The sequence below is a fragment of the Narcine bancroftii genome, chromosome 12, assembly GCF_036971445.1.
Source record: "Narcine bancroftii isolate sNarBan1 chromosome 12, sNarBan1.hap1, whole genome shotgun sequence".
In the NCBI taxonomy this organism is placed as follows: domain Eukaryota; kingdom Metazoa; phylum Chordata; class Chondrichthyes; order Torpediniformes; family Narcinidae; genus Narcine; species Narcine bancroftii.
In genome coordinates, this window is record NC_091480.1 from 52968270 (window position 1) to 52986903 (window position 18634).

At 42.7% G+C, this 18634-nt stretch overlaps 1 protein-coding gene across 2 annotated transcripts in view; it reads right to left on the reverse strand.

The window, feature by feature from the left end:
* LOC138746906 (sodium/potassium/calcium exchanger 1-like) overlaps positions 1 to 18634 on the reverse strand; it is a 52221-nt gene that overhangs the window by 22143 nt on the left and 11444 nt on the right. Inside the window, exon 2 of one of the 2 annotated variants that reach the window (XM_069905540.1) lies at positions 1908 to 1994. The exons of the other annotated variant lie outside the window; for it this stretch is intronic. Coding sequence (XP_069761641.1) covers positions 1908 to 1994 — 87 coding nt within the window. The remainder of the gene's footprint in view (positions 1 to 1907; positions 1995 to 18634) is intronic. 2 annotated transcript variants of the gene reach the window in all.

Sequence of the window (18634 nt, forward strand, 5' to 3'; positions counted from 1 at the left end):
GAAAGAATGGGAGGGCTGAGTACTATCTTAATGGTATCCAATTAGGAAAAGGGGAGATGCAAAGAGATCTGGGTGTCGCTGTGCATCAGACATTAAAAGTGGGCAGGCAGGTGCAGCAAGCAGTAAAAAAGGCGAATGGTATGTTGGTGTTCATATCAAGAGGATTCGAGTTCAGGAGTAGAGAGGTATTGATGCAGTTGTATTGGGCCTTGGTGAGACCTCACCTGGAGTATTGTGTTCAGTTTTGGTCTCCCTATCTGAGGAAGGACATCATTGCCACGGAGAGAGGGCAGAAAAGGTTTACCAGATTGATACCAGGGATGGCGGGACTTGCATATGAAGAAAGGCTAGAACGACTGGGCTTGTATTCGCTGGAGTTTAGACGATTAAGAGGAGATTTAATAGAAAAGTTCAAAATTCTTAAGGGATTTGACAGGCTAGATGCAGGAAGATTGTTCCCAATGTTGAGCAAGTCTAGAACCAGGGGTCATAGTTTAAGGATAAAAGGGAAGTCCTTTAGGACTGAGATGAGGAAGAATTTTTTCACTCAGAGGGTGGTGAATTTATGGAATTCTCTGCCACACGAAGTGATTGAGGCCAGTTCCATAGCTATATTTAAGAGAGTTAGATTTAGTACTTGTGACTAGGGGGATTAGGGGGTATGGAGAGAGCTGGAACAGGGTACTGAGTGGATGATCAGCCATGATCAAAATGAATGGTGGTGTAGGCTTGAAGGGCCAAATGGCCTACTCCTACACCTATTTTCTATGTTTCTATGAGATTGTAACCAGAAAGAGATGATCGTTATCTGAAATTGGTTCAAAAAAAAAATCAACTTTCATGCTGCTGGATTTGAGGCTGTCTAGGGGGAACATGTGTTGTTCCTCAAGTTTACCCTGATAATGGAGGAGGTCAGGAACAAATGTGTCTGCGTGGGATTGGGGGGGGGGGCGGGGGGGAGGGGAATTAAAATAGCTGGCTCCAGGGAGTTCCACTTGGGCAGAGTACTGCTGCTCTGTGAAGCGGTCACCTAATCTGTTTTGATCGAGTCGGTTAGACAACGTGCATGTTCAACTCTGACTCAGCTGGAAGGTCTGTTTGTGGCCCTGGATGGAGGGGAGATGGGGAAGGAGTTTGTTACTGCAGTGACAGCAGGAAGTCCCGGAAAGACTGATCGCTGAGAGAAGTGGAAGGGTGGGGGTGGGGGGGGTGGGAAAGAAGAAGATATGGCTGATGGTGGGATAACACTGAAGTTGGCGAAGTGTCGGAGGGCAAAGTGTTGGAAGAAGATGCTGGAGGGGTGAAAACTGTTAGAGAAATAAGGGGATCTTCTCTTTATTCTGTCTGTGAGGTGGGTGGGGGCAGAAGCGAGAGAAGTGGCAGTGATGCACCCTGGGAACAGATGCTGTGGAGGCAGAGGAATTGGAAGAAAGTGATGGTGTCTTTACATAGATATAGCACAGTAACAGGCCTTTCTGGTCCACAAGCCCATGCTGCCTAATTACACCTGGTACATTTTGAACAGTGGGAGGAAACCAGAGCCCCCGGATAAAACCCACAATGACACAGAGAGATTGTACAAACTCCTTACAGACAGTGCGGGATTTGAACCCCAGTCTGGACCCGATCACTGGCGCTATAACAGATTGGTGCGAACCACTACACTAATCATGCCGCCCTTTACAAAAGGCAGGGTGGAAAGAGATGTAATCCAGGTAGCTGTGAGAATCAGTGGGGTCCGTGGATAGTTTGTCTCTTTTGATGGAGAAAGGGAGGTCCAGCAAGGGGCTCCAGGAAGGTAGTTGTGTATTATCACATGCGTGTTGTTGTTCTCAATAGGGATTACTACCATTCATTTGTAGAGAAACACGGTGCTGGTGAAGACAGTGGTTAGGTGTGTGCTTTACCTCTTGCTGTTGTTCTACCAGTTTCTTCACACAAACATCTTTGGCCTCAGCCAACGAAGCTTTCCTGGCATTGAACTTTGCATCTGCCTACAAGAGAAACAACAGAAGGGGATTGAGGCCATGGCCATCAGCCAACAAAGCCAGGAAGAGAAACATCACTCACAATTTCACATTACTTCTCAACACAGAAAGCAGTCATTCAGCTCATCAAGTCTACACTGGCTCTCAGCAATCCCACTTTTGTGCTCATGTCTCCATAATCAATCCTCCTTCACATGCCTATCAACTCCATCCTGATTCACTTATTGCTCACCAACATTAGAGATTGCTATCGACTTGTGACGCTGCGGGCTTTGTGATGTAGGAAAGAGCAGAGAGTACCCAGAGGAAACCCAATGGCTTGCAGGGAGAATGTGCAAACTCCACAAGACAGAACTGGAGAGGCACTACATGTGGCACCACTGCACTGCCCAGATTTAAAAAAAATATACAGAAGTGAAGACGTTAGTCAACACTACTTCCAGCTTCTCAAAAGGAACTCTCCAAAAGCAACATTATTTTGTGTGTAAAAAGAGATGAGTGAAGCACGAAAGTCTGCAGACACCATGATTGATATTGTGCGCAACTTCTTTAAATTTTTAAAAAAATTCAGACACACAGCACAGTAACGGGCCCTTTCGGCCCACAAGCCCATGCCGCCCAACTTGCACCCAATTGACCTACAACTCCCAGTACATTTTGAACGGTGGGAGGAAACCAGAGCCCCCGTGAAAATCCAAGCAGACACAGGGAAGAATGTACAAACTCCTTAGAGAAAGCACAGGATTTGATCCCTGGTCCCTATTGTTGGCGCTGTAACAGCGTTGTGCTAATCGGTACACTAACTGTGCTGCCTGGGGTAATTTAAGTTGGTCTCACGCTATGCAAATTAGGTTCCTGTTGCTCTGTACTAAGTGATCTCTCTGTGACTGCATTTTTGTACCATGTCTTTTTTACTTGCTATACTGTGTATGGGATATCTATCTAGACCAAAAAAACAAACTTTCTCAGTGCACATTGGAGTAGTTTAATCTTCACCCACTTTTTTGTCATCCAGAATAAAGAAAAAGTAAGCCCTATAAACAGGAGAAATCTAAAGAGCTTGTGCAGCATCTAACGAATCCTGGAACCATATGGAAACACTTGGTTAAGTTTTATTTACCAGTCAGATGGAACCAGATAAGAGTAACTGTCAGATTTTGGCATCAATTGTATTTTAAAGGAGTTGTTTCCAGATCAATCAAAACATAATGATCAGCACTGCAAACAGCCACGGGGTCCATTAATGAATTTTCAAGATGGGGGGGGGGGGGCGGGGGAAAGAAAAAAGCTTTCTTGTGATTCTCCCCCTGGAAAAATCACGTTTGTGGGCAGGGGCAGAAGACAAAGATCAGCAGATGCAGGATCAGACTCCTTGCGATTAGTACCAACCTTCTGTTTTTTTTCCCCTTGTAAATGACTTATCAATGTTGCCCCTTCGATCTCTAATAGTATTAATATAGCACTTCTAAAAATGTGAATTTGTCCCAAGGCATTCAGAACATAACACATTCTGACACCAAACCATTCAAGGCACAACTATAGATAATCCAGCATATTAAGGGAGGGTAGAGAGGTTTGGGGGAGTGGCGGTGTTGGCTTCAGGCCTTGACTATTGGCTGGCAAGGCAGAATATTACATTTAAGGGCGATCAAGATCTCAGGGAAATGGGAGATGGTTACAGAGCTGGGGAAAGACGAGATGGGAAAAATCAAGGTGACACAGAGGGACTGGATGCAAGTTACGACACGGACAGCAGAGTTTTTTGTTGACCATGGAGGGTAAAAAGTGGGAGCTTTTTGGAAAGTTGCTCCAGAATCTGCTTCCTCTACAGAAGTGCATTTCAGATCAAAACAATTTGCTGATCTTAAAACCAAACTTAATTTTATTGCTTTTCCATTTTCCTTAAATTCACATCCTCCATATACCATCAAACCAGCAACTGGAACTGTTCCTCTTTATTCGTCCATGATTTGAACCCCTCTACTAAAAGCTACTAAAATCCCCCATAATCTTTACTGTTCTTGAAACAGTAACCCCAGCCTCTCAAGCTCTACGGCTGTGGTATCAGTCTGATAATCTCCTCTGCATCCTCTCCAAGGCCGTGACATCTTTCCTGAAGCACAATACCCAGAAATGGACACCATGCTCCAGCTGACATTTTTTTCAATGATTTATTTTTTAAAAAATCAAGCAAAACTTCCTTGTTTTTGTAATCATTGCCTATAAATAAAACCAGAGATCAGTGCAAGATGCATCTCATATTCATAGAACAATACAGCACAGTCCAGGCCCTTCAGCCCAGATGTTGTGCTTACTCATATAACCATATAACCACTTACAGCACAGAACAGGCCCGTTCGGCCCTACTAGTCCATGCCGTAACAAATCCCCACCAGCACCCGGTCCATACCCCTCCAGTCCTCTCCTCTCCATGTAACTATCCAGTCTTTCCTTAAATGTAACCAATGATCCCGCCTCAACCACGTCTGCCGGAAGCTCATTCCACATCCCTACCACCTTTTGCGTAAAGAAATTTCCCCTCATGTTCCCCTTATAATTTTCCCCCTTCAATCCTAAACCATGCCCTCTAGTTTGAATCTCCCCCACTCTTAATTGAAAAAGCCTATCCACATTTACTCTGTCTGTCCCTTTTAAAATCTTAAACACCTCTATCAAGTCCCCCCTCAATCTTCTACGTTCCGGAGAAAAAACCCCTAGTCTGCATAACCTTTCCCTGTAACTCAAACCTTGAAATCCTGTCAATATTCTCGTGAACCTTTTCTGCACTCGCTCTATTTTGTTTATATCTTTCCTATAATTTGGTGACCAAAACTGTACACAGTACTCCAAATTTGGCCTCACCAATGCCTTGTACAATTTCATCATAACCTCCCTACTCTTGAATTCAATACTCCGATTTATGAAGGCCAACATTCCAAATGCCTTCTTCACCACACCATCTACCTGAGTATCAGCCTTGAGGGTACTATTTACCATCACTCCTAAATCCCTTTGTTGCTCTGCACATCTCAATAGCCTACCATTTAATGCATATGACCTATTTGGATTTGCTTTTCCAAAATGTAACACCTCACACTTATCTGTATTAAATTCCATCAGCCATTTCTCAGCCCACACCTCCACCCTTCCTAAATCACCTTTTAATCTACGGTAATCTTCCTCACTGTCCACAACACCACCAATCTTTGTATCATCCGCAAACTTGCTTATCCAATTCTCCACCCCTACTTCCAGATCGTTAATATATATAACAAACAATAGTAGACCCAGGACCGATTGCTGAGGAACTCCACTAGTCACCAGACTCCAATTGGACAAACAATTTTCTCACACCTCCCATCCAACCATTGCTGAATCCATTTCACTACCTCCTCATTTATACCTAATGCCTCCACCTTTTTTCCTAACATCCTGTGGGGAACTTTGTCAAAAGCTTTACTGAAGTCTAAATACACAACATCCACAGCTTTCCCTTCATCAACCTTTTTTGTAACCCCCCTCGAAAAATTCAATCAGGTTTGTCAAGCATGATCTACCCCTGACAAAACCATGCTGATTACTCCTTATCAATCCCTGTACCTCCAAATATTTGTAAATACCATCCCTCAGAACACTTTCCATCAACTTACCCACCACAGACGTCAGACTCACGGGCCTATAATTCCCAGGTTTACATTTGGACCCTTTCTTAAACAGCAGAACCACATGGGCCACCCTCCAATCCTTTGGCACTACCCCGTGGCCAATGACATCCTAAATATCTCTGTTAATGGCCCCACTATCTGTCCACAAGCCTCCCTGAGTGTCCTTGGGAATATTTTGTCCGGTCCTGGAGATTTATCCACCTTTATCTTTTTCAACACAGCCATCATTACCTCCTCGGTTATCCTTATATGCTTCGTTATCTCCCAACTATTTTTCTTTACTTCAACTGGTTCAATATTTTTTTTTCCCTAGTGAATACCGAGGCAAAGAAATCATTCAAAATTTCCCCCATTTCCTTCTCACTCAGCCTACCCTCGCTATCTACAAGGAGTCCAATTTTATCCCTCGCTAATCTTTTACTTTTAATGTACCTATAGAAACCCTTTGGATTTATTTTTACTCTGTCTGCCAAAGCCTCTTCGTGCCTTTTTTTGGCCTTTAATTTCTTTCTTAAGATTCCTTCTACACTCCTTGTAGTCCTCCTTCAAATTCTCAGCTCCCTGCTCTTTATACCTCTTGTACACCTCCATTTTTCTCCTAACCAAATTTCCAATATTCCTCGAAAACCAAGCCTCCCTATGACTTCCAGCCTTTCCTTTGATCCTCACTGGGACATATCTACTCTGTACCCTCAAAATTTCTTTTTTGAATATCCTCCATTTTTCATTTACATCCTTACCTGAAAATGTCCTGTCCCACTCAATACTCCCCAAATCCCTTCTTATTACTTCGAAATTTGCTCTTCTCCAATCCAGAACCTCAACTTTAGGCCCCTCCTTGCTCTTGACCCAATTTGTTCTCCAACATTAATGTCTGATACTTGACCTAGCTCGTTCCCTAACAGGAGATCCAGTATTACACTGTCCTGAGTCGGTTCTTCTACTAATTGATTTAGAAAACAATCTTGAACACATTTAACGAACTCTAGCCCATCCAGCCCTCTAACTGTATGGGTATCCCAATCAATGTGAGGGAAGTTAAAATCTCCCATGATCACTACCTTATGATAACTCCTTCCCCTTTTTTACCCTCTGATCTATCACATCTAAAACAAATGTATCCTGGAATATTAAGTTGCCAGTCCTGCCCCTCCTGTAGTCTGGTCTCACTAATTGCCACAATATCATGACCCCAAGTATCTGTCCATGCTCTAAGCTCATCTACCTTGTTCACTATGCTTCTTGCATTAAAATATATGCATTTCAGAGAATAACCCTCACATATATTCTCTTTTCTACCTTTTACCCTAATCTCCATCCTACTTTTGTTATCATTATTATTCCTATCTAGGTGGCCATGCTCCCTTGACACTGCTCTCACACTCTGTTCCCCACCCCCCTGCCAAACTAGTTTAAACCTTCCCCCACAGCTCTAGCAAATCTGCTTGCCAGCACATTGGTCCCCCTCCAGTTCAAGTGGAGTCCGTCCCTTTTGTACAGGTCCGACCTTCCTCAGAAGAGATCCCAATGATCCAGAAATCTTATCCCTTGCCCCCTGCACCATCTCTTTAGCCACGCATTCATCTTCCACATCCTCCTATTTCTACCCTCACTTATATTCCTTAAAAAAAAGTACTAAACCCACCTTACCACGTAACCCTCGACTTTCCTTCCATCCATGTGTCTTAAGAGTCTCTTAAATGCCCCAATGTTCTAACCTCCATCACCATCCCTGGCAATGCATTTCAGGCACCCACAACTCTGTGTAAAAAAAACTTACCTCCAACGTCTCCCTTAAACCTCCCTCCCTTCACTTTGTACATGTCCTCTGGTTTTCCTGCCTTGGGAAACACATGCCGGCTGTCCACCCTATCCATGCCTCTCATAATCTTGTAGACCTCTATCAAGTCTCCTCTCATCCTCCTACGCTCCAAAGGGAAAAGTCCCAGCTTTGCTAACCTTGCCTCATAAGACTCGTTTCCCAATCCAGGCAACATCCTGGTAAGTCTCCTCTGCACCCTCTCCATAGCTTCTACATCCTTCCTATAATGAGATGACCAGAACTGAACACAATATAACGTGTGGTCTCACCAGATTTGAAGAGTTGCAACATGACCTCTCTACACCTGAACTCAATCCCCCAATTAATGAATCCCAACATCCCATAGGCCTTCTTAACTATCCTATCAACCTGTGCAGCGACCTTGAGGGATGTATGGATTTGAACCCCCAAGGTCCCTCTTTTCATCCACACTCTTAAGGAACCATTAACCCTGGACTCAGCTTTCTGGTTTGTCCTTCCAAAATGCATCGCCTCACACTTATCCAGATTTAAATCCATCTGCCAATTTTCTGCCCAACTCTCCATCCTGTCTGTATCTTTTTTAACCTTTGACAACCTGCAGCTCCACCCACAGCTCCTCCAACCTTGATATCATCTGCAAACTTACTGACCCATCCTTCCACCTCTTCATCCAGGTCATTTATAAACATCACAGAGAGCACGGGTCCCAGAACAGATCCCTGTGGAACTCCACTAGTCACCAACCTCCAGGCAGAATACTTCCACTACTACTCTCTGCTTTCTACAGGCAAACCAATTCTGAATCCACACGGCCAAGGTTCACTGATCCCATGCCAACTTGGTGTATGGACACTCCCGGTTCTCAGGTTAGACTTTCAAAATAAACTTTAAATAATCCATTAATCACCATGATGCCAGAAATGAGGGGTTTATTTTACAAAGAGAGATTGAGGAGACTGGGAACTCACAGAATTTGGGGAGAAAGAAATGAAATTAGTGTAAAGTCCACCTGACTAGTGACTTATCGTGGACACATCTCCTCACTGGTCAGGAAGGTGTAACAGTGACTGCATTTCCTGAGAAGACTGGAGAGGGCAAGGCTACCAGCCACCATTATGTTAACCTTCTGCAGGAGCTCTGCCAAGAGCGTCCTGGCCAGCTGCATCATAGTGGGGTATAGTTGCCGCAGAGAAATGGATCGGAGGTCAATCCACAGGACCACTGGAATCTACCCCACCCCCCTCCATCGACGTGATCTACCAGGATCATTGTCTAAAGAGGGCACGTAAAATCATTGAGGACCCTTTCCACCCTGCACACAGCATCTTTCAGCTGCTCCTGTCAGGGAAGAGATACAGGAGGATCAGAGCCAGCACCACCAGGCTGAGGAACAGCTTCTTCCCACAGGCAGTGAGAATGCTGAATGACCAAAGGAACTGTTCACACGGACCATTTGAGACTCCCATCTGTACAAAACAATATTTATTTTAGATTAAGTACAAGTCCTGCGTATGTATTGCTTGTCTGTGTGTTGTGTGTCTGCCTGTTTTGCAGAGAGGACTAGAGAACATTGTTTTGTCGGGCTGTACTTGTACAATCAGATGAAAATAAACTCAAAACTTTAACTTATCTCTATTGATTTATTTAACCCCCTTCTAATTCTAAGTGCACGTGTGTGTAATGTGTAGAAAAGTTCTTTGGCTCACAGTCCAATCTCACTGGTTGCAGGCAATTCTTGTACTGTGCACAGAAGTTAACATTAATAAAGTTCACCAGGCTTTTGTGCTTAACAGGTAAATGGTTACCACTCAGGAGGGTTCTTGTTGGTTTTCAGAGAGAGTTTCCTCGTTCCAGGACAGCCACTTCAATGTCTTGCTGACGAAACTTTCCCCCTTCAGGGTTCTCCAGATGATAACCTCTTTCTTTCAGGTCACCACACAGTTCCTTTCTGTTTCTCCTATTCCAAGGGAAACACCGGACAGCCAATCCTCTCCTTTGACCAGGCTGTCTTCCAAAGCTTGCCAGCTTGTCCATTTGGAACCAAAGTCTCTGTACCCACTTTCAGGTAGCCAGTATACCCGACTGTAAAGCCGCCTATTCTACCCCAATGAGGCTGTCGGGTGGCCACCTGAAAGTGGAGAACCTGGCCAGGAGGAGCACTTACCTAACCCTCCTCGGGTAGGTATATTCTCCGGCTCGGAGCATCCCTTGTTGCACCTGAACGCAGCATCGTGAATGCATCCCAAGACACTATCCTTCTAAGATATTTAATATCCTATTAAATATTGTTTCTCTCACCATCAGGTAGGTAACAATTTAACAACAGCACCTTACGTTTAGTTAGTGACTTTAACGTCGCAAAGCGTTTATTCAGTTTTTTAAAAAAAACTACTTTGAGGCATTAGATTACATAAACAAAAACTCGATAAAAAATAGTACATTGCTTCCAAAACTCAGAATCTTGACAGCTGAAGGCAGGGCTGCCAAAGTTGGCACAATTAAATGCTGACATAAATAAGAGGTCAAAATTAAAGGTCTGAAGATATCTCAAGAGTTACAGGGCTTGGAGAGGGGAAGGGAATGCAGCAGTGACAATGGCCACAGTCCACAGGAACCGGGTTTGCTCGGACGTGGCTATCTTTCAGCCAGCACGTTCAGGTGACATCAAGGCATCTTCTCCGCGGCCACCTGAACATCCCAGCTGCACTCCCCCAGCCACGTCTGCCAGCGCATTAACTATGTCCGAGCACCTGAAAGCAGCTGGTCTCTCCTCTCTCACTCCCTGCCACTCTGAGAGCACAGCTGTTCTGCCTCTGCCTGCAAGGATCACATGCTCTTCCAGACAGCAAACTGTTTTCCAGACAAAACTGCACTGTATTTTGCTACACTGTTGCCTTTTGCAAATAGCAGTCCATCATGAGTCTGTGAGCACTCTGCAAAACTCCTGCAAAAATTCTGTTTTAAAGTAGGCACTTTCAAGTGGCCAAAAAACTCTGATGTAAAGTCGCATATTATGCCTATATGTGGCTGTCAGGAGGCCACTTGAAAACTCAGGAGGTGCATGTGAGGCAAACTTTGTAACTCTCCTCCGGGAGGGATAATCGCCAGAGCACTGAGGTTCCCCCAACCCCACACCTGAATGCAGCTGCCTGAAAGTGGCTGCTAAGGGAATGACAATCAGCTGGTGAGTGCCTGACTGCTCCCCTCCCAGCTAGCTGCCCCTGCAGTATGTAAGGGGCAGTCGGCACGGGCTGTCAGCGCAGGATGTCCCCACACTGATCCCGCTGCCCTGCTCTTTCCCCACAGCCCTACTGTGGGGCGGCCGGCACGGGCTGTCAGCATTGTTGGTGGGGACTGATATAGAGCTGTGGGGAGAGCGCGGGGCAGCGGGATCAATGTGGAGACGGGACGTCCCCGTGCTGACAGCCCGCACCAGCTGTCCCAGCTCTGACAGTCAGCCCCAGCTGTCCCAGCTCTGACAGTCAGCCATCGCAACCCTGACAGCCCGAAGGGACAGGAGCCGGAGTGCACTCTGAGGTGCCTCCCGTGCATCTGTCCCTTTCAGCGCTGCCACCTGAACGACCATTCCACAGGTCTGAATCTGCATTCTTGGTGGAGAATGCACCTGAAGAAGCCTAGTGTTTGTGTGTGACCTGCTCTAACAAACTTCCCAATTTATCTCCCAAACACCTCTATATACTTCTCAGCTCCTATTTCCAGCTCTTGCTCCCATTCGGACTCCTCAGTTCCTATTTCCAGTTCTTGCTCCCATTCGGACTTTTGATTGATAGAATAGAGCTACAAATTTTTAAAATTGTCCCTCTCGCTCCCAAGTTAACGACTACTTGCTCTTCCCAGGGTTGTTTGGCAGGTAACTGAGGGAAGTTTGAGAAAGTCTTTGAAATAAAATGTCAAGTCTGAAAGTAACAAAATAAGTGTGTTAATGGTGAGCCATGTGTATGTGTGGTGAAGCTCCTAAACACTCCGTCTGCATAAAGGTCTTGAAGACATTTGATAACCTTCAGTTTGCCATATATTAAAAAAGGGATCAGTGACTAATGGTGAGAATAAGTGATTGTTATACAAGGGACCCTGAACTGGCTGGCAGATAGAAGACAGAGAGTTGGGATAAACGGCTCGTTTTCTGAGTGGCAGGCGGTGACCAGTGGGGTGCCACAGGGATCTGAACTGGGACCCCAGCTGTTCATAATTTACATTAATGATCTTGATGAGGGGATTGGATATAATATCTCCAAATTTGCAGATGACACTAAACTAGGAGGGGTTGTGTGCACTGAAGAGGGGGTCAGGACCTCTAGTGTGATTTGGATAAATTGTGGGACTGGGCAGATACATGGCAAATGCACTACAATGTGGATAAATGTGAGGTTATCCACTTTGGTAATACAAACCGGAGGGCAGATTACTATTTGAATGGTAATAGATTGGGAGATGGGGAAGTGCAGAGAGACCTAGGGGTTCTTGTGTACCAGTCACTGAAAGCGAGCATGCAGGTACAGCAGGCGGTTAAAAAGGCAAATGGTATGTTGGCCTTCATATCAAGAGGGTTTGAGTATAGGAATAAAGATACCTTACTGCAGCTGTACAGAGCCTTGGTGAGACCACACCTGGAGTGTGCAGTTTTGGTCACCTTATCTAAGGAAGGATGTTCTTGCAATGGAGGGAGTGCAAAGGCGATTCACCAGGCTGATACCTGGAATGGCAGGAATAACTTGTGAGGAAAGATTGCGCAAATTGGGATTGTACTCGCTGGAGTTTAGAAGATTGCGAGGGGATCTCATAGAGACCTATAAAATTCTGGCAGAACTGGACAGAATGGATGCGGAAGGGATGTTTCCAATGGTGGGGGAGTCCAGAATCCGGGGCCATGGTTCGAGGATAATAGGCAAACCATTTAGGACCGAGATGAGGAGGAATTTCTTTACCCAGAGGGTGGTGAATCTGGAATTCATTGCCACAGAGGGCAGTAAAGGCAGGTTCATTGAATATATTTAAGAGGGAATTAGATATATTTCTTCAGTATAAGGGAAATGGGGGTTTTGGAGAGAAGGCGGGGACAGGGTACTGAACTTTAAGATCAGTCATGATCTCAATGAATGGCGGAGCAGGCTCGAAGGGCCGAATGACCTACACCTGCTCCTATCTTCTATGTTTCTATGATACCAATACCCACTTAAAATGTCATCTCATCTGGTACCAAAGTTTTTAAATGTATTGAGCACCATTGGGTTGTCAGTGTGGTTAGAAGGTCTTATGGGCAATGAAGAATATACCATGATGGCTAAAAAAGATGATTTGCAAAACTGCTCCTCCAGTTTACACCAGGAGAACTCAGGGGAGTAAACCCAGTAACATAGTTTATGTATGTGTGCTGCCCAGTAATAAAATTGGCAATTGGGAAGAGTGAGTCCTCCACCAATCTTACAGTTTGCAATAGTGCTTGGAGATTTCCCACTCCAAATGAAGGAGGAAATCATTTTATCCAGAGAGGTGAAAAAGTATTTTGGAAGAAATAAGGGAATAGTTTGAAATGCATAATCTTGTTTAAACAAATTTTAAAAAATTAAAGTTAATTTGCAACCCTGTCCATTGACTACAATATTTGGAATCTCTGACAATTCCCTAAATTCCCTGCATAAAGACATAATGGCACTTATATCCCAATGAGCCAAGTGTCTAATCTTTTTTTTTAAATTTTTCACACTATGAACCATACTGACCAAAATACATACAGACATTTTTCTCTTGAATATATAACATATAACAATTTGCAGTACGGAAACAGGCCATAATCGGCCAATATCGGCACTGATTTACATGAAACCACTAGTTTCACCTCCCCACTCCCATGCCCGTAACCCTCCAACCCCCTCACATCCATGTACTCATCTCTTTGGCTTGGCTTCGCGGACGAAGATTTATGGAGGGGGTAAAAAGTCCACGTCAGCTGCAGGCTCGTTTGTGGCTGACAAGTCCGATGCGGGACAGGCAGACACGATTGCAGCGGTTGCAAGGGAAAATTGGTTGGTTGGGGTTGGGTGTTGGGTTTTTCCTCCTTTGCCTTTTGTCAGTGAGGTGGGCTCTGCGGTCTTCTTCAAAGGAGGTTGCTGCCCGCCAAACTGTGAGGCGCCAAGATGCACGGTTTGAGGCGTTATCAGCCCACTGGCGGTGGTCAATGTGGCAGGCACCAATTCGGCTCCGAATCATGGGTCCTCTACCGGCACCACCTACGGCTCCTAGAACGCTTCCACCAGCGTTGTCTCCGCTCCATCCTCAACATCCATTGGAGCGCTTACACCCCAAGCGTCGAAGTACTCGAGATGGCAGAGGTCGACAGCATCGAGTCCACGCTGCTGAAGATCCAGCTGCGCTGGATGGGTCACGTCTCCAGAATGGAGGACCATCGCCTTCCCAAGATCGTGTTATATGGCGAGCTCTCCACTGGCCACCGTGACAGAGGTGCACCAAAGAAAAGGTACAAGGACTGTCTAAAGAAATGTCTTGGTGCATGCCTCCTCTTAAATGACAGAATTGACCCTGCCGCAACCACCTCTTCTGGTAGATCATTCCCCTCAGCCACTCTCTGAGTGAAGAAGCATCCTTCTTACTATTACTTATTACTCCTAAAGTTTTTCCCCCAACCCTCAACTTATGACCTCTGCTCTCCTTAAGTCCTTTCTTAAATTCCTTCTTAGCTACAATAACATTCTCATGATTCCTTCCTGATATTTGCTTTCTAAAGTTTGTGCGCGCTTCCTTTTGCCTCTTGATCATCTCTCTGCAACTGGATTCTGGACTTCTTGACCGAAAGACCAGAGCGAATCTGGGTTGGTAGCAAAGTCTCAAGTCCCATGATGCTGGTGCACCTCAGGGCTGTGCTCAGCCTCCTACCGTTCATGCTGCTGACTTGCTTATACGCTGCCAGATTCAGTTTCAACAAAATCAAGTTTGCAGATGATACAAAGTAATTGGTATCACCGGTGATAATGATGAGTCAACTTAGAGAGGAGGTTGCGAGGTTTGTAAAATGGTGCAAGAACAATAATCCGAGTCTCAACATGGAAAACGACAAAGGAGACGCTTGTCCTGCTGAAGTTCCAAATGCTAAGCATTCTCCATTACAGAATGTGGTTTTGCCACACAGAGAGTGGAGAGCACATATTTCCTTGGTGGCCCTATGGTGTAAAGGATGACTTATCCTGGACCCATAACACCTCAATAGATAGAAAGGTGCAGCAGTGCCTACATTTCCTAAGGAGGTCGAGGAGGGCAAGGCTAATGCCCACCACTTGACAACATTTTTACAGGAAAACAACTGTTTGGTTGCATCATTGTGTGGTATGGTAACTGCAAAGCAGTTGATGCAGAAGATAATAAAAACAGCCAAGAAGATCACTGGGGTCTCCCTTTTCTCTATTGACAACATTATACAGTGTCATTTTCTCCCCTTTTCCCCCTCCCTTCCCTCCCTCCCTCACCCCCCCTCCCCATTTATTCAAAGTTCAATCTATATGATACATTAAACCTGTTAAACAATGTCATCACTTAATAAAAATAAACAAGAAATTTGTGTCTTCTACTTTTACATACTGGGTCAGTTCATTTCGTTGTCTTCTCCTTCTGTCATTTTAGGGGGTGGAGGTCCATGGTAGGATTTCTCTATTGTGTTTCATGTAGGGTTCCTATATTTGTTTGAATATTGTGATGTTATTTCTTAAATTATAGGTTATTTTTTCCAATGGAATACATTTATTTATTTCTATGTATTCTCAGGTTGTCTTCTAATTTCCAGGTTGACATAATATATTTTTTTGCTACAGCTAGGGCTATCATAATAAATCTTTTTTTGTGCTCCATTCAAATCGAGTCCTTTATTTCTTATATTACTTAGAAGGAAGATCTCTAGGTTTTTTGGTATGTTGCTTTTTGTGATTTTATTGAATACCTGGTTTAGATCTTCCCAAAATTTTTTCACTTTCTCGCATGTCCAAATTGCCTGTACTGTTGTTCCCGTTTCCTTCTTACAGCGAAAACATCTGTCTGATACTGTTGGGTCCCATCTATTTAACTTTTGGGGTGTGTTGCATAGCCTGTGTAACCAATTATATTGTATCATGCGTAACCTCGTGTTTATTATATTTTTCATAGTTCCGGAGCATAGCTTTTCCCATGTTTCATTCTTTATCTTTGTTTAGATCTTCTTCCCATTTTTGTTTAGGTTTACAGCTTGTTTCCTCGTTCTCTTTTTCTTTCAGTTTGATGTACATGTTTGTTATAAATTTTTAAATTATCATTGTGTCTGTAATCACATATTCAAAATTGCTTCCTTCTGGTAACCTCAGCCTGGTTCCCAATTTGTCCTTCAAGTAGGTTTTCAGATGGTGGTATGCAAACATTGTATCGGGAGTTATACCATATTTGTCCTTCATTTGTTCAAAAGATAATAATTTATTTCCCAAAAAACAATTTTCTATTTTTTGATCCCTTTTCTCTCCCATTCTCTAAAGGAAAGGTTATCTATTGTGAAAGGGATTAGTTGATTTTGTGTCAATATTAATTTTGGTAGTTGATCATTTATTTTATTCCTTTCTACGTGAATTTTCTTCCAAATGTTGAGCAGATGGTGCAATACTGGTGAATTCCTATGTTGCACCAACTTTTCATCCCACTTATATAGTATATGTTCAGGTATCTTCTCCCCTATTTTATCTAGCTCTAATCTGGTTTTTCCCTTGTTTGATAAAAATCTGATAGGTATCTAATTGTGCTGCTCTATAATAATTCTTAAAGTTTGGTAGCTGTAAGCCTCCTTGTTTGTACCATTCTGTTAATTTATCTAGTGCTATCCTCTGTTTCCCCCCTTTCCATAAGAATTTCCTTATTATTTTCTTAAGCTCCTTGAAGAATTTCTCTGTTAGGTGAATTGGTAATGATTGAAATAGGTATTGTATCCTTGGGAAGATGTTCATTTTAATACAGTTTATCTTTCCTATCAGTGTTAGTGGCAAGTCTTTCCAGTGCTCCAAGTCGTCTTGTAATTTTTTCATTAATGGCTGATAATTTAGTAGATGGCCGAGATTATTATCTAGTTGTATACTTAGGTATCGAATTGCTTGTGTTTGCCATCTAAATGGTGATTCTTTCTTAAACTTTGTGAAATCTGCATTATTCATTGGCATTGCTTCACTTTTATTTGCGTTGATCTTGTACCCCGATACTTCTCCATATTCCTTCAATTTCTTATGTAATTCTTTTATTGATATTTCTGGTTCTGTTAAGTATATTATGATGTCATCTGCAAATAGGCTGATTTTATATTCCTTCTCTTTTATTTCTATCCCTCTTATTTTATTTTCTGTTCTTATCAGTTCTGCTAGTGGTTCTGTAGCTAACGCGAACAGTGAAAGATAGTGGACATCCCTGCCTTGTTGATCTGCTTAATTTAAATTGGTTTGATATATATCAATTTACTGTCACTTTCGCCAATGGTCCCTTATATGATGTTTTAATCCAATTAATATATTTCTCTGGTAGGTTGAATTTTTGTAGTACTTTGAATAAATAATTCCATTGTACTCTGTCAAAGGCTTTCTCCGCGTCTAAAGCAACCGCCACTGTTGGAGTTTTGTTTCCTTGTACTGCATGGATTAAGTTAATGAACTTACAGGTATTGTCCTTTGTTCGTCTTTTTTTAATAAATCCAGTTTGATCTAGTTGTACTATTTTTGGTACACAGTCGGCCAATCTGTTTGCTAATAGTTTAGCTATTATCTTATAATCTGTGTTAAGTTGAGATATTGGTCTATACGATGCTGGTGTTAGTGGATCTTTCCCCGTCTTTGGTATTACTGTAATTATTGCTGTTTTGCATGAATCTGGCATGTTTTGTGTTTTTTCAATCTGGTTCATTACTTCCAGGAGAGGAGGAATTAATAAGACTTTAAATGTTTTATAGAATTCTATTGGGAGTCCAACCCCTCCCGGCGTTTTATTGTTTGGTAGTTTTTTTAATATCTCCTGCATTTCTTCTATTTCAAATGGTTTTATTAATTTATTTTGCTCCTCTGTTTGCAATTTCGGTAGTTCAATTTTAGTTAGAAATTCATCTATTTTGTCTTTTTTCCCTTCGTTTTCAGTTTGATATAGTTGTTCATAGAATTCCCTGAAGTTTTCGTTGATATCCATTGGGTTATATGTAATTTGTTTGTCCTTTTTCCTTGATGCCAATACCGTTCTTTTAGTTTGTTCTGTCTTAAGCTGCCATGCTGGTATTTTGTGCATTTTTTTCTCCTAGCTCATAATACTTCTGTTTTGTCTGCATTATGTTCTTCTCCATCTTATATGTTTGTAGTGTTTCATATTTTATTTTTTTATCTGCCAATTCTCTTCTTTTACTTGTATCTTCCTTTATTGCTAATTCTTTTTCTGTATTTGTTATTTCCCTTTCCAACTGTTCTATTTTCCGATTGTAGTCCTTCTTCATCTTAGTTACATAACTTATTATCTGCCCTCTGATGAATGCTTTCATTGCATCCCATCGTATAAACTTATCTTTCACTGATTCCGTATTTATTTCAAAGTATATTTTAATTTGTCGCTCAATGAATTCTCTAAAATCCTGCCTTTTGAGTAGCATGGAGTTTAATCTCTATCTATACATTCTCGGTGGAATGTCCTCCAGCTCTATTGCCAATAACAGGGGTGAGTGATCCGATAACAATCTAGCTTTATATTCTGTTTTCCTAACTCTTCCTTGAATGTGGGCTGATAACAGGAATAGGTCTATCCTTGAGTATGTTTTATGTCTACCCGAATAATATGAATATTCCTTTTCCTTTGGGTGTTGTTTCCTCCATATATCCAAGAGTTGCATTTCCTGCATCGATTTAATTATAAATTTGGTTACTTTGTTCTTTCTGCTAGTCTTTTTTCCAGTTTTATCCATCTTTTGAGTCCAAATTAAGGTTAAAATCCCCTCCTAATAGTATATTCCCCTGCGTATCTGCGATCTTCAAAAAGATATCTTGCATAAATTTTTGATCTTCTTCATTAGATGCGTATACATTGAGTAAATTCCAAAATTCTGAATATATCTGACATTTTATCATTACATACCTCCCTGCTGGATCTATTATTTCCTCTTCTATTTTGATTGG